Source organism: Brienomyrus brachyistius, chromosome 7 (genome assembly GCF_023856365.1).
Source record: "Brienomyrus brachyistius isolate T26 chromosome 7, BBRACH_0.4, whole genome shotgun sequence".
NCBI classification, from domain to species: Eukaryota; Metazoa; Chordata; class Actinopteri; order Osteoglossiformes; family Mormyridae; genus Brienomyrus; species Brienomyrus brachyistius.
Window position 1 is genome coordinate 30,575,535 of NC_064539.1, and position 15,948 is coordinate 30,591,482.

At 46.5% G+C, this 15,948-nt stretch overlaps 1 protein-coding gene across 5 annotated transcripts in view; it reads right to left on the reverse strand.

Annotated features, from left to right (window-relative positions):
• The window catches only part of LOC125746173 (ankyrin-1-like), a 73,650-nt gene that overhangs the window by 26,846 nt on the left and 30,856 nt on the right, over positions 1 to 15,948 (reverse strand). For 4 of the 5 annotated variants that reach the window (XM_049019867.1, XM_049019861.1, XM_049019862.1 and 1 more), the window contains 17 exons: positions 15,687 to 15,872; positions 14,336 to 14,434; positions 10,323 to 10,421; positions 10,128 to 10,226; positions 9,824 to 10,021; positions 9,153 to 9,251; positions 8,287 to 8,385; positions 6,355 to 6,453; positions 5,754 to 5,951; positions 4,767 to 4,865; positions 4,572 to 4,670; positions 3,925 to 4,122; positions 3,512 to 3,610; positions 3,148 to 3,246; positions 2,187 to 2,285; positions 1,492 to 1,584; positions 129 to 201 (listed from right to left, as the gene is read on the reverse strand). In XM_049019867.1, coding sequence (XP_048875824.1) covers positions 129 to 201; positions 1,492 to 1,584; positions 2,187 to 2,285; positions 3,148 to 3,246; positions 3,512 to 3,610; positions 3,925 to 4,122; positions 4,572 to 4,670; positions 4,767 to 4,865; positions 5,754 to 5,951; positions 6,355 to 6,453; positions 8,287 to 8,385; positions 9,153 to 9,251; positions 9,824 to 10,021; positions 10,128 to 10,226; positions 10,323 to 10,421; positions 14,336 to 14,434; positions 15,687 to 15,872 — 2,035 coding nt within the window. The remainder of the gene's footprint in view (positions 1 to 128; positions 202 to 1,491; positions 1,585 to 2,186; positions 2,286 to 3,147; positions 3,247 to 3,511; positions 3,611 to 3,924; positions 4,123 to 4,571; positions 4,671 to 4,766; positions 4,866 to 5,753; positions 5,952 to 6,354; positions 6,454 to 8,286; positions 8,386 to 9,152; positions 9,252 to 9,823; positions 10,022 to 10,127; positions 10,227 to 10,322; positions 10,422 to 14,335; positions 14,435 to 15,686; positions 15,873 to 15,948) is intronic. The other variant, XM_049019865.1, reaches the window with a different exon arrangement.

Genomic DNA, 15,948 nt, shown 5'->3' on the forward strand with positions numbered 1-15,948 from the left:
TCCAGCTACCAAACATACACAGCAGTGACAGACAGGAGACAGGGTGCAGCCCGATCAAATGGACACATAAGGATGTGGAGCCGTCGCACTCAGAGTGGGTGTGTGCGAAGGCAGTCAAGACCCCCTACCTTCATCCTCTGACACATCCAAGATCTCATCTACTGTCTCTGGGAAACTCATTCTGTGCTTCTCTGTAGGAATCTGAGAGAATGAGCAAGAAAGAGGGACAGTAGATGAGTATCCACTGGCAGCACCTCCGTCCTCCTCGGAGATGAAGAGACTAATGCCCAGTCTGAGGGATAGAGGTCTGCAGTACTGACAGCCCAGTTTGGTGGACAGATGTGCAATACTGACGGCCTTGTATGTTCCTGCAGTGTAACGTACAGGGACGTGCAGCACTGACAGCCTAGGATATACCCACTGTAGGAAAGACAGGGATGTGCAGTACTGACAGCCTAGGATAGACCCACAGCAGGAAAGACAGGGATGTGCAGTACTGACAGCCTAGGATAGACCCACAGTAGGAAAGACAGGGATGTGCAGTACTGACAGCCTAGGATAGACCTACAGTAGGAAAGACAGGGATGTGCAGTACTGACAGCCTAGGATAGACCCACAGTAGAAAAGACAGGGATGTGCAGTACTGACAGTCCAGTTTCAGGTGCGCAGTAGTGAAAACACAGTACATGGGACAGACGTGTGCAGTACAGACATTCAAATGTGTAAGACAATGTAAGGAATCGTACACAGTACTGATAGCTGGGTATGAGAGACATAGGTGTTGACAGACAGTAAATGCCACCTTGTCTGTTTTGCAGCCACTGTGTGGTAGGACAACCCCCCTCCCCCCAGGAAGCTCTTCTTTAGCACTGTTTACTGAAGCCCTGAGTGTGACCGGAATGCATTTTAAGCCTGTCTGACTGCTACTCTAATGTATCTTGATGGACCTTTGGATCTATACCTGTGCTTTCAAAGAATGGAATGGAATGGAAATTTAATTTCAGTTTATATTTTATCCCTTAATTTCCTAAATATCTAAAGGGAACACATCAATGGACTCCATGAACGAGGGCCCTATTTTATAGACGGAACGCAGGAATGAGGGATGAGCCCTAATACAGGGAACCTAAGACCCTGGGGACATAAGGTGCCCCAATGTCTTCGTGTCTGTCCTTAGAGATTGTTAATCTTTCATTATTAAGAACCATTTCTGCACGCAGTTTCCAGCCAACTGATCATGTATTTGAGTTGGTCTTTTCTTCTTGTGACTGGATTTGGAGATAATTTGGAGATAATATTAGGTACCAGTTGTCATTGGCTAGTGACAGAGGTTTGTTATTCCTCAGTCCTCAAAGACCAACTGACACCTTTATACCCTGTCATAGAAGAGTTTAACCACGGGAAACAGGACAACTGCCCGTCTAGCTTCAGCTAAGGACTGCAGAACCACAGTGAGGTCATAATACAGTAAGGGCATAAAGGGCTACTCACCACGGCGACGGTCTCCTCGGTGACGAGCTTCAGCACGTCAATGACGGAGATATAGCCCAAGCGCCTGGCGATTCCCAAGGCGGTGCTACCATTCTAAGAGAGATAAGAGAAAGAGGGCAAGGACACATGAGATAGAAGCTGCTCTCTGAGGCCTCGCAGGAAACACAGGATGGAGGCAGCCGAAGGCCTCGCAGGATGCAAAACGCACAGCAGCCGTGGGAGCCAATAGTAAAGAGGTATGTGGAGCCAAAAGGGCAGACAGGGGCGGGGTTAGTGACAACACCAACTGTAGAAAATATAACAAGGACTTTCCTCAGCCCACTTCTGAAAACTGTGTTTTGACTCATCTGTTTATCAGTTGTGTTTTTACAAAAAGGAGAGAGAGCACAACTGGGAGGGGCTCTACCGCAGCCAAGATAAGGGAAAACAGCCCAGTTTGTATGTTTAAGGGTACAACAGCCTGTATCTACTATACCATTGTATCAGTTAAATGCTGCCCTCTCTCTTTGTCCCCCTTTGTCTTTGCACCGAGCAAATCAAATAAAGGGCATCTCACGGACAGGCACTATGTGATCTCTGTAAAAGGATCCCTGTGAAGGGCATTGCAGAATATCAAGCTCCCTCCCCCCTCAAAAAGAACAACAGAAAAAAGGTAAAAGGAGGAAGCTGGTGATGGGCAATGGAGGAGGACCCACAGCGGTGGTTTCATCGGGCATTGCTCCATGTTTCAGGAGCAGGGTGACGATGTCTGTGTGCCCCTGCTGAGCGGCCTGGTGGAGAGGTGTGTAGCCCACCTAATGTAGAAAAGGACAGGGAGAGGGAAGGGGGTAGAAGAGAAAGGGGAGGATAAAGAGAGAGTGGAGGACAAGGAGAAGTGGGGACAAAAAGAGACAGGAAGACAGGGAGAAGGACAGGGACAAGGAGAGAGAGAAGGACAAGGAGAAAGGGGGACAAAGAGAGAGAGGAGGACAAGGAGAAAGGGGGACAAAGAGAGTGAGGAGGACAAGGAGTAGGGTGGGGACAAGGACATAAAGGAGGACAAGGAGAAAGGGGGACAAAGAGAGAGAGGAGGACAAGGAGAAAGGGGGACAAAGAGAGAGAGGAGGACAAGGAGAAAGGGGTCAAAGAGAGAGAGGAGGACAAGGAGTAGGGTGGGGACAAGGACATAAAGGAGGACAAGGAGAAAGGGGGACAAAGAGAGAGAGGAGGACAAGGAGAAAGGGGGACAAAGAGAGAGAGGAGGACAAGGAGTAGGGTGGGGACAAGGACATAAAGGAGGACAAGGAGAAAGGGGGAACAAAGAGAGAGAAAAGGACAGAGAAGGTGGAGGACAGAGAGAGAAAAGGGAGGACAAAAAGAGAGATAGATTGAAAGAGGAGGGACAATGAGAGAAGACAAAAACAGAGAGGTGGATAAAGAGGAGGGGAGTGAGACAGAAAGGAGGACAAAGAGATAGAACGAGGCAGGAGAACCAGAGTAGGGAAGAAACGTATGAGTGGAGGACAGAAAAGAGGGAGAGAGAGTGGATTGGAAGTGAGGGGAAACAAAAAGGTTCTTAAGTAAAAAATTAAGTGACAACAAAACTTCTCTCTATAGAAAGGAGATATGATGTCAGTACAGCTCAGGCTCTGGGAGCACAGGCACCACCTCACTCACCCGAGTCTTGCTGTTCACATTAGCCTGTTGCTGTAGGAGAAATTTCACCATCTTGATGTTGCCATAATGACAAGCCACATGCAGGGGGGTGTATCCCATCTGAGACACAAAGTAGCTGCACGGTCAATTTTATTATCATAGACTCGCCCCAAACCTGTATTCAATAAGCAGTCATGGAAGGGGCACGTTTAAAGAGTTCTTAAAAACCAAATACCAGTCATTCCCAAAATGTTCAAATACTGATGCAATAAGATGAAATTAGTCTCAGGTTAATCTGTTAAGTTGCTGTTTGTAGTGGGTAGAGTTGGCCGAATGACGTCAGACTGATCAGTGTGTAGCTACATTAACACACAGCCTGTCTTACCCGTGATGGTGTGAACACAGAGGCTCCCTGCTTGACCAGCATGTCTGCTATGCCCATGTGACCTTCCTGGGCCACTAGGTGCAAAGGGGTTAGTCCATTCTGGGGGGAGATAGATCATACACATAAGTGATACACACTAATGCAAATGGCCTTCCTCTCTCGAGGGGAACAGAAAGCACTGTGATGTCATAGCATGGTCACATCGCGGGGTGCAGCGCGTTTTCCCAGGGTGCAGTGTGTTTTCCCAGGGTGCAGCGCGGTTTCCCAGGGTGCAGCGCGTTTTCCCAGGGTGCAGCGCGTTTTCCCAGGGTGCAGAGCATTTTCCCAGGGTGCAGAGCGTTTATCCAGGGTGCAGTGCGTTTTCCCAAGGTGCAGCGCGTTTTCCCAGGGTGCCATCCGGCTTCTTGCCCCACCTTGTTTCCCAGGTTGACGTTGGCCTGCTTGGAGATGAGCAGGGACACCACGTCAATGCGGCCCTCCTGTGCAGCCAGGTGCAGGGGTGTGATGCCCTGGAGGGACTCGGCGTTGGGGGGGGCGCCGTGCTGCAGTAGCGTGCCTGCCACCTCCAGTTGGTTCTGCTTGGCAGCGATGTGCAGGGGTGTGTAGCCATTCTGTGGGCGAAGAAAGGACGTCTCAGCGTGCGCACGCAGGTGCATGTTCTTGTGTGTGTGTGGGTGTTATGTACATAATACATTGTGGGGACCAAATATGATAAAATCCTGTTATTTTCACTTTGTGGTGATTGTTTTTTCTTCAATTTTCTTCAATTTTGAAAAATGTGTAGCTGCAATAAAAAAACTATCCAGCCCTAAAATTTTTATTACATTTTGGGGGACATTTAAACACACACACACATACGCACACACACATATGAATTCATATCTTTGTGGGGACTCTCCATTATTTTCTATGGGAACAGCATAAATCCCAATGACAACCTTAACGTCATCAGATTGGGATTAGAGTTTTCCCCATAGAAATGAATGGAGAGTCCCCACAAAGATATATTTACAATCTTGTGTGTATACATGTGTCTCCCATGCGTGTGAGTGCCACTCACTCTAGCAGTGCTGTATGGAGAGCTGCCTTTGCTGACCAGCAGCTTCACCACATCCAGGTTGTTGTGATGCACAGCCACGTGTAGCGGTGTCAGCCCATTCTGCGGATGAAACACAGTGCTCAGAGCACACTCAGAGCCCCGACTCTTTCTGTCCCAGTACACAAAGCCTGCCATCAGCTATGTTTCCCAGTATACCTTGCCAGAAGTGTTGGGATTGGCGCCTCTCTCCAGCAGAAGCTCTGCCACATCCAGTTTGCCATATTTACATGCCACATGAAGGGGAGTGAAGCCTTTCTGTAGAAAGACAAAGATGTGACTGTGTACAATGAACCAATGTGTCCTCATACAGCACAGAGATGTGAATGTGTACAATGAACCAATGTGTCCTCATACAGCACAGAGATGTCAATGTGTACAATGAACCAATGTGTCCTCATACAGCACAGAGATGTCAATGTGTACAATGAACCAATGTGTCCTCATACAGCACAGAGATGTGAATGTGTACAATGAACCAATGTGTCCTCATACAGCACAGAGATGTCAATGTGTACAATGAACCAATGTGTCCTCATACAGCACAGAGATGTCAATGTGTACAATGAACCAATGTGTCCTCATACAGCACAGAGATGTCCATGTGTACAATGAACCAATGTGTCCTCATACAGCACAGAGATGTCAATGTGTACAATGAACCAATGTGTCCTCATACAGCACAGAGATGTGAATGTGTACAATGAACCAATGTGTCCTCATACAGCACAGAGATGTCAATGTGTACAATGAACCAATGTGTCCTCATACAGCACAGAGATGTCCATGTGTACAATGAACCAATGTGTCCTCATACAGCACAGAGATGTCAATGTGTACAATGAACCAATGTGTCCTCATACAGCACAGAGATGTCAATGTCTAAGATGAACCACTGTGTCCTCAGACAGGACATATGAAGAAGAGAACACCAAGAGGACACAGAAGAGGAAGCAATTTGCAAACTGATCTAAGGAAAAATTGAAAATGAGTTGGAAAGAATGAAGCATCATTGGTTTAACTATTCAGGTCCGTCTTCCTCAGACATCATTCTCCTCAACGTTTCATCTATATGGATAAATGTAACGTGCTAGAAAAAATGGCTGGCGTGAAGTGTGAAGGGAGGGTGGAAAAGAGCAGCCCTACTTTGGTCATCCTGGTCTGCTGGGCGTCCCCATCGAGTAGGATGCGGGCGGTGGGGGAGTGACCCTCGCGGGCAGCGATGTGCAGGGGTGTGTGGCCTGATGTGGTCACAGCGTTGAGGTCGGCCTCGTGCTCCAGCAGAAGCCGCACCAGCTCCTTGTGTCCCATCCGTGCAGCACAGTGCAGGGGTGTCTGGTCATCCTGGGGCCAAGTGGGAGAGATACGGCGGAGGAGCAAAGGGAGAATATGAAGAAAAAGATGAATGAAATGGTCAAAAACGGGGAAAAGATAAGGAAGGGCAGAGAACAGAAGGACAAAAAGAAAAATGTACGAGAACAGAGTCAGTGGTGAATCAGTCTGACATAAACCATGCAGGTGTTCAGCAGCAGGAACCTTAAGGCAGCATTTTAGCCAGAATTTTCCACATGGGGTCAGTCTGCCTCTCTGTCAGTCTCTCTCTCTATTTGTCTACCTGTCTGCCTGTCAGTCAGTCAGTCAGTCTCCCTGCCCGTTACGGGACTCCATGTAGCTGTAATGTCAGACAGATCATGTTCTGTTCTATTCATCATGCTGTTGGACTGCAGTAGAAACCATGCAGCTGTACCTTGGCCTTCGCATCCACCTGTGCCATGTTCTGCAGCAGGAACTGGGCCACCTCACAATGTCCTGCCCGCGCAGCCATATGCAAGGGTGTCTCCACTTTCTGCCCCCCCGCAATCACAGGTAGAGGTGGGAGAGGACATATTGCAATACTCACAATAGTGACCCACTACTCATCCATCAACAGAAAGAGAATCAAATCTTTATATGTCTCTATACAAAGAACTACATATTTGATGACCCAGTACTTATTACATACAACTAGCTATATAGTAATGGCCTGGCACTTCATCCATCCCATAATGTTCTGTCACACCATCCATGATTGTGCATAACAGTCTAGACTTAGGCCACCACGTTTTGCGATGTCACTACTGTGTCACGTCCCATTCATTTGTATTGCTTGTACGGTAAATTCCATTGGCAGGTTTTCTAACCTACTGCATTTTCCAAACAGCAGTTCATTTAGTGAGTGTTTTTTGTAAACAATGTTTTTAATGATTCAGCTGGGGCACAAATGAAGAGTCTCAAATGCAGGCAGCACACACAGTGGCACTGGACACCTCCAGTGCAGATTAATCACTGAAGTAAACAACAGCAGAGAATATTCATACAGTCATCTTAATAAATATACAGAGCAGAGACACATGCAGAGGTGCGAAAGAGTGTAAGAAGCCTGCTTTCCAGGATAATGGCGATTTTGAGGAACAGATAAGAATAATACAGATGAACGAAACAGCAGAATGATAAGGTGATATGGGGTGAAGAGTAGGGATGCATCGATCTGACCTTTTCAGTTCCGATACCGATAGCTGGGCATTGGGTATAAGCCGACACCAAGCACCAATCCAATACCAGTATTTAATCAATACGCTGTATGGCTCACTGTGGGAAGCCGACAGGGTTCATCCCTTCATGTGTAAGTAAACATCACGCTTGACTTTCACATTGCTTTCCTAACTCTGTAAAACAAATTAAATAGATAAGTTTACTGAATCATTATTTAATGTTAAAATAAATGATCATGCACCAGCAGCTTGGTAAAAAAAAATCTTTAAAATTAACAGGAATTACAACTGAAGTATAAGCCATTTAGTTCAGCAACAAATTGCTCAGGAATTAAAATTCCAACATAAAACAATATAACTGTTAATTAAGTCGCAAACCACTGCAAACAAACTTGATTAAATTAAATAATTCACGCAATTAGTCTAAACAAGTAACTTGGTAACCTGCACATTATCAGGCTTGGAAGTGACCGAGTCTGAGGAGAAGCTCATCTCTGGTGAATCTCTTAACTCTTCTGATAAACATCCACAAACTTCTTTGTAGAGTTCAGGTACAGCAGTCTCGGAAAAACATCTCCATGCTTCTGGAGGTGCTCGATTAAATTGGTTGTGTTAAAATTTCCAGTGCTACCGTCACCCCTTGAAACACTGGCTTTGCAATAATTGAACAGAGCCGTAGAACTGCGAGAGTAAAATACCTCCGAACTGCTGACTCCCTCCAGGGTTTGTTACATGTAGCTCTCCTTCAAGCAAAACCAATTGGTTTACTGGCGCACTGCTGACACAGGAAGCAGTACGTGGACATAAGAGTTTACTTGAATAGATCGGTCCCATCTATCAGTCCCACTGTCACCGATACCCGATCCAGAAATCTGAGTCAGTATTGGACCAAGATCCAATATCAGTATCGGATCGGTGCATCCCAAGTGAGGAGCATTTCAAAGAGGCTAGGAATCATAAAAAGCTGAAAAATAAAGAGCAGAAAATGAGGAGGTGGATAGTGAAGAGTAGAAAATTTGAAGCTGGAGAGTAAGGAGCAGAGAATGAGGAGCTGTAGAGTGGGGAGCAGATGAATGAGGAGCAGATGAATGAGTATGGCACTGGACAGTAACAGGAGGACTGCACAGGAAAAGGAAAATGAGTCTCACCACGTTGGAGGCATTGGGGGATGCACCCCTCTGCAGAAGGTTCTTCACGATGTTCAGGTGTCCCATGAAGGCAGCCACGTGTAATGGGGTCAACCCAGACTGGATCAAAGACAAAAGATATGGACAGGGCAGAATTTGAGCAAGGTATGGAAAGGGTACAGGCGGGGCAAAGACAGGGCAGAGGCGGGGCAAAGACAGGGCAGAGGCAGGGCAAAGACAGGGCAGAGGCGGGATAAGGACAGGGCAGAGGCGGAACAAAGACAGGGCAGAGGCAGGGTAAAGACAGGGCAGAGGCGGGGCAAAGACAGGGCAGAGGCAGGGTAAAGACAGGGCAGAGGTGGGGCAAAGACAGGGCAGAGGCAGGGTAAAGACAGGGCAGAGGCAGGATAAAGACAGGGCAGAGGCGGGGCAAAGACAGGGCAGAGGCAGGGTAAAGACAGGGCAGAGGCAGGATAAAGACAGGGCAGAGGCGGGGCAAAGACAGGGCAGAGGCAGGGTAAAGACAATATAAGGATGATGTAAAGGAAAGACAGAAACAGGAGTGAGGAGTAAAGGAAAGGTGATGGGAGAACAAATGCAGCGTAAGTGGGGCATATGGAGAGTGAGGCAGGAAAGGCGGGAAAGTCAGAGCACTATTGTAAGGGTCGGTAAAGGGATCCTTGGCGTTTCTTTGTCACTGTGTATAATGTAATACTGTGTATAATGTAAATGTTATGAATGCATTTAGTCTGATTTTGCTTCATTCATCTCCATGTGTGGTCTGCACAGCATGTGTGGGTGTTCTGGCTGCATGATCTGTGTATGGCATGAGCTCCGTCTATGATCTGTCTGTCTGATTCATACAGTAAGACAAGGGGGTGTGTTACCTCAGTGACCGCCTCCAGGGAGGCTGAGTGCTTCAGCAGCAGGTCCATAAAGCGGATGTGGCTCTTCTTACAGGCTATGTGGAGTGGAGTGAAGCCATTCTGTGTGTACGGAAGAAGGGGCGTGTCACACAGTGTGTATCACACAGGACAGTAAAGAGTATATCACACAGAGCAAGGATAGGGGTTAGTGTTTATGAGAATAGCAGAGCACAGTCTGTGTGGGTCTCCACGCTCTATTAAACCACTATAACAATGAGAATAGCTGAGCACAGTCTGTGCGGGTCTCCACGCTTTATTAAACCACTATAACAATGAGAATAGCAGAGCACAGTCTGTGCGGGTCTCCACGCTCTATTAAACCACTATAACAATGAGAATAGCAGAGCACAGTCTGTGCGGGTCTCCACGCTCTATTAAACCACTATAACAATGAGAATAGCTGAGCACAGTCTGTGCGGGTCTCCACGCTCTATTAAACCACTATAACAATGAGAATAGCTGAGCACAGGCTATACAGGTCCTATATATGACACTGTCCTATTGAATGACTGCTAGAGACTGACTAACGAAGTCACCACAACAACGACACAGGTGATAGTTTATCTGTACTGAGTGTCATTTAGACGGCCAAGGCACCGCCTGTAACCATGCAGTGTTGCGTTGTGACTGACCAGCGCGCGAGCATTGGCCTTGGCCCCCTTGTCCAGCAGGACCTTGGCCATGCGGTGGTGACCACAGTGTGCAGCCACGTGGAGTGGGGTCAGGTGGTCCAGCGTGATGTCGTCAATCTCAGCATTATACTGAAGCAGTTGCCGCACACAGTCCATGTGGTCCCCCTGCGCAGCCATGTGGATGGGGGACAGGCCGTTCTGCAGTGTGGGGGGAGAATCAGTTTTAACACAGTGACTACAGAAGGGCATTGATACTGTAACACACCAACAAAATGAGACTGGCCTTCTAGAAGGTCATTCTGACCTTGGTCTTGGCTTGAATCGGTGCTCCCTGGTCCAGTAGAAGCTCAATGACCCGAACATGCCCATTCCTGGCTGCACAGTGTAAGGGAGTCAGTTCATCCTGAGGAGAAAGAGGCAGCATCACTATTGGTGTCAGTGTCTTTGTATCAGTGCCTTAGGGTCAGTACCAGTCCATACTGATCTCAAGTAAGAGAACCTTAGTCCTGGCGTCTATTTGGGCCCCCCTGTCCAGGAGCAGACGGACCATTATCACGTTTCCTCTCCTGGCGGCAATATGTAGAGGAGTGATGCCGTTCTGGAAGAGAGGAGTGCAGACACACAGTGACACAAACAAAAAGAGAAACACACAGACGCACAATGAGACAAACAGAAAGAGAAACACACAGATGCACAGTGACACAAACAAAAAGAGAAACACACAGACGCACAGTGACACAAACAAAAAGAGAAACACACAGACGCACAGTGACACAAACAGAAAGAGAAACACACAGACGCACAGTGACACAAACAAAAAGAGAAACACACAGACGCACATTGACACAAACAAAAAGAGAAACACACAGACACAGTGACACAAACAAAAAGAGAAACACAGACACAGTGACACAAACAAAAAGAGAAACACACAGACGCACAGTGACACAAACACAAAGAGAAACACACAGACACAGTGACACAAACAAAAAGAGAAACACACAGACGCACAGTGACACAAACACAAAGAGAAACACACAGACACAGTGACACAAACAAAAAGAGAAACACACAGACGCACAGTGACACAAACAAAAAGAGAAACACACAGACGCACAGTGACACAAACAAAAAGAGAAACACACAGACACAGTGACACAAACAAAAAGAGAAACACACAGATGCACAGTGACACAAACAGAAAGAGAAACACACAGACGCACAGTGACACAATCAGAAAGAGAAACACACAGACACAGTGACACAAACAAAAAGAGAAACACACAGACACAGTGACACAAACAAAAAGAGAAACACACAGACACAGTGACACAAACAAAAAGAGAAACACACAGACGCACAGTGACACAAACAGAAAGAGAAACACACAGACACAGTGACACAAACAAAAAGAGAAACACACAGACGCACAGTGACACAAACAAAAAGAGAAACACACAGATGCACGGTGACACAAACAAAAAGAAAAACACACAGACACAGTGACACAAACAAAAAGAGAAACACACAGACGCACAGTGACACAAACAGAAAGAGAAACACACAGACGCACAGTGACACAAACAGAAAGAGAAACACACAGATGCACAGTGACACAAACAAAAAGAAAAACACACAGACACAGTGACACAAACAAAAAGAGAAACACACAGACACAGTGACACAAACAAAAAGAGAAACACACAGACGCACAGTGACACAAACAGAAAGAGAAACACACAGACGCATAGTGACACAAACAAAAAGAGAAACACACAGACGCACAGTGACACAAACAAAAAGAGAAACACACAGACGCACAGTGAGACAAACAGAAAGAGAAACACACAGACGCACAGTGACACAAACAAAAAGAGAAACACACAGACGCACAGTGACACAAACAGAAAGAGAAACACACAGACACAGTGACACAAACAAAAAGAGAAACACACAGACACAGTGACACAAACAAAAAGAGAAACACACAGACGCACAGTGACACAAACAAAAAGAGAAACACACAGACGCACAGTGACACAAACAAAAAGAGAAACACACAGACGCACAGTGAGACAAACAGAAAGAGAAACACACAGACACAGTGACACAAACAAAAAGAGAAACACACAGACGCACAGTGACACAATCAAATAACACAAAACAGATTAAAATGTTTTAAAATATTTCAACTGTACCCACAACAGACCCACAATATTATTAAAAAATGTATGCTAATTTCTTGTAAGGTTTTGTATTGTCAGTTCCTTTTCTCCACAACTGATTAACTATAACAGAAGTACGTTTGACATTTAAGACAATAATATGAGTCTGTCATGAAACTAATAGGAAAAATTTGAGAAAAGTTATTTGTTATGAACAACAGAATGACCCATATTGTGTTTAAGAACGAATCCATAAACTTTGAGTTTTTCCCTTATCATTCGCAACAACTCACAAATTTATATACATATATACCTACACACACACACACACACACACACAACTGCATTACATGATGGTTATGTAATTGCAAATATTATTCAGATGCGTTTTGGATTATTGTAACATTTGTTCATTTCGTTGTTCGACTTTCTGAAAACTGCAATATTGTGTTTGGTCAGGTAGAGCACGTACTGAAAAATGCACTTAAATACATTTACGGTAGTAGCAGAATGCGCTTGAGGGTCATTGACATGTAACACACCCATATTTTGCTGTTTCTCCACCCAAAGCATGTATCTAGCCTACATGCACTTAAACCCCACACTGATATTGATGGGACAATATGCTTAAACCAAAAAACTGAAGCTTTTTGACTTAACTGCACTGTGATCCCACAGTGACACAAACAAAAAGACAAAAACACAAACACAATAAAAACAAAAATAAAAAATACAGAGACACAGAGTGACACAAACAAAATAAACATGCAGAATGCAGAGACACAAACAAATGGGAGAAACACACAGAGGCACAGAGTGACACAAACAAACAAAGGAAACCCACACAGACACATAATGACACAACAAATACACATCGTGACACAAACAGGAGAATCACACACAGAACATAGTTACACACACAAGAGCAACAAACACAAAATGACACAAACAAACATAAAAAACATATACTACACTTTATGGACAAAAGTATTGGGACACCTGGCCATTACTACAGAAACTTTCATGACATTCCATTCCAAATCCAGAGTCATCGATATGGAGCTGGTCCCCCCTTTGCAGCTATAACAGCCGCCACTATTCTGGGGAGGCTTTCCACAAGTTTATGGACTGTGTCTGTGGGAGTTTTTGCCCATTCATCCAGAAGAACATTTGTGAGGTTAAGTACTGATGTTGGACATGAAGGCCTGCTCACAATCTCCATTCTAGTTCATCCCAAAGGAGCTCGATGGGGATGGGGTCAGAGCTCTGTGTGGGCCAGTCAAGTTCTTCCACACCAAACTCACCCAACCACATCTTTATGGATCCTGCTTAATGCACTGGGGCACAGTCATGCTGGATCAGAAAAGGCCCTTCCTTCCCTAAACTGTTCCCACAAAGTTGGAAGCATAGAATTCTAAAATGTCTTTGTATGCTAAAGCATTAAGAGTTCCCTTCCCTGGGCCTAAGGGGCCGAGCCCAACCCCTGAAAAACAACCCCACACCATTATCCCTCCTCTACCAAACATTGTTGGCACAATGCAGTCAGGCAGGTAACATTCTCCTAGCATCCACCGAAACTCAAACCTGTTCATCACACTGCCAGGTTAGAGAAGCATGATTCATCGCTCCACAAAACATATTTCCACGGCTCCAAAGTCTAGTGGCGACATGCTTTTCACCACTCCATCTGACGCTTGGCATTGCTCTTGGTGATGTGAGGCTTGTATGCAGCTGCTTGGCCATGGAAGCCCATTCCAGGAAGCTCCTGGTGCACAGCTTTTGTGGTGGGATTAATGCCTGAGGAAGTTTGTAACTCTGCAGATATTGAGTCAACAGAGCGCTGGCGACTTTTACACACTATGTGTCTCAGCACTCGGCGATCCTGCTTTGTTTCTGTTGTTCCTGTAATGCTTCCACTTTGTAGTAATACCACTTACAGCTGACCATGGAACATCTAGCTAGGAAGAAATGTCACGAACTGACTTATTGCAAAGGTACCATCCTATGACTGTACCAACCACATTTGAATTGACTGAGCTCTTCAGAACGGCACATTCATTCACAAATGTTTGTAAACCTGACTGCATGACTGGGTGCTTGATTTTATACACTTTTGACAATGGGTCTGAATGAAACAGCTGAATTTTATTAAGAGGTGTGTCCCAATGCTTTTGTCCATATAGTGTGTGTAGATATGTTGGCAGGGGTGCCGCTAAAAATTTCAAGCCCCATTAAAGCATGTCATACGACCCCCGCCTGTTTTACCACCGGCACCCCCCCATGTCCACCTAGGAATCCAACCCTGACAACACAAGACCTTTCTGAGAGAATAAAAGCAGAGACTCACTTTAGGTGTGAAGTTTACATTGGCTCCCCTGTTCAGCAGCAGCTGGGCCACACTCAGATTCTCATAATGAGCTGCAATGTGGAGCGGAGTGAAGCCGGTCTACTCAGGGAAAGAGAGACAGAGAGAGAGCAGGACTAACACTGCACCTTAACACCGACACACACACAGAAGAGCAAAGTGAAGCCTGGCTACTCAGGGAAAGAGAGACAGAGAGAGAGCAGGACTAACACTGCACCTTAACACCGACACACACACAGCAGAGCAAAGTGAAGCCTGTCTACTCAGGGAAAGAGAGACGGAGAGAGAGCAGGACTAACACTGCACCTTAACACCGACACACACACACAGCAGAGCAAAGTAAAGCCTGTCTACTCAGGGAAAGAGAGGCAGAGAGAGAGCAGGACTAACACTGCACCTTAACACCGAGGCACACACACAGCCGAGCAAAATGAAGCCTGTCTACTCAGGGAAAGAGAGGCAGAGAGAGAGCAGGACTAACACTGCACCTTAACACCGACACACACACACAGCAGAGCAAAGTGAAGCCTGTCTACTCAGGGAAAGAGAGGCAAAGAGAGAGCAGGACTAACACTGCACCTTAACACTGACACACACACAGCAGAGCAAAGTGAAGCCTATCTACTCAGGGAAAGAGGGGCAGAGAGAGAGCAGGACTAACACTGCACCTTAACACCGAGGCACACACACAGCCGAGCAAAGTGAAGCCTGTCTACTCAGGAAAAGAGAGGCAGAGAGAGAGCAGGACTAACACTGCACCTTAACACCGAGGCACACACACAGCAGAGCAAAGTGAAGCCTGTCTACTCAGGGAAAGAGAGACAGAGTGAGAACAGGACTAACACTGCACCTTAACACCGAGGCACACACACAGCAGAGCAAAGTGAAGCCTGTCTACTCAGGGAAAGAGGGGCAGAGAGAGAGCAGGACTAACACTGCACCTTAACACCGAGGCACACACACAGCCGAGCAAAGTGAAGCCTGTCTACTCAGGAAAAGAGAGGCAGAGAGAGAGCAGGACTAACACTGCACCTTAACACCGAGGCACACACACAGCAGAGCAAAGTGAAGCCTGTCTACTCAGGGAAAGAGAGACAGAGTGAGAGCAGGACTAACACTGCACCTTAACACCGACACACACACAGCAGAGCAAAGTGAAGCCTGTCTACTCAGGGAAAGAGGGGCAGAGAGAGAGCAGGACTAACACTGCACCTTAACACCGAGGCACACACACAGCAGAGCAAAGTGAAGCCTGTCTACTCAGGGAAAGAGAGACAGAGAGAGAGCAGGACTAACACTGCACCTTAACAAAGAGACAGTATCACAGCCCTACCTTGCTCAGCACGTCAGGGTTTGGGTCATTCTGCAGCAGCACAGCAGCAGTGCGCGTGTCATCATTACGAGCCGCAATGTGAAGGGCGGGGAGCCGCACCTTGCCCTTGGTTCCATAGTTGATGAGCAGGGCCACCACATTCTCATGGCCCTGCTGCAGTGCCACCGCCAGGGGAGTGAAGCCATCCTGCCAACAGGGGGCATGAGGATGCATGGGACACAGGGGCACAGGAACTGAGAGTCATGGGAGAAACTAATGGGGG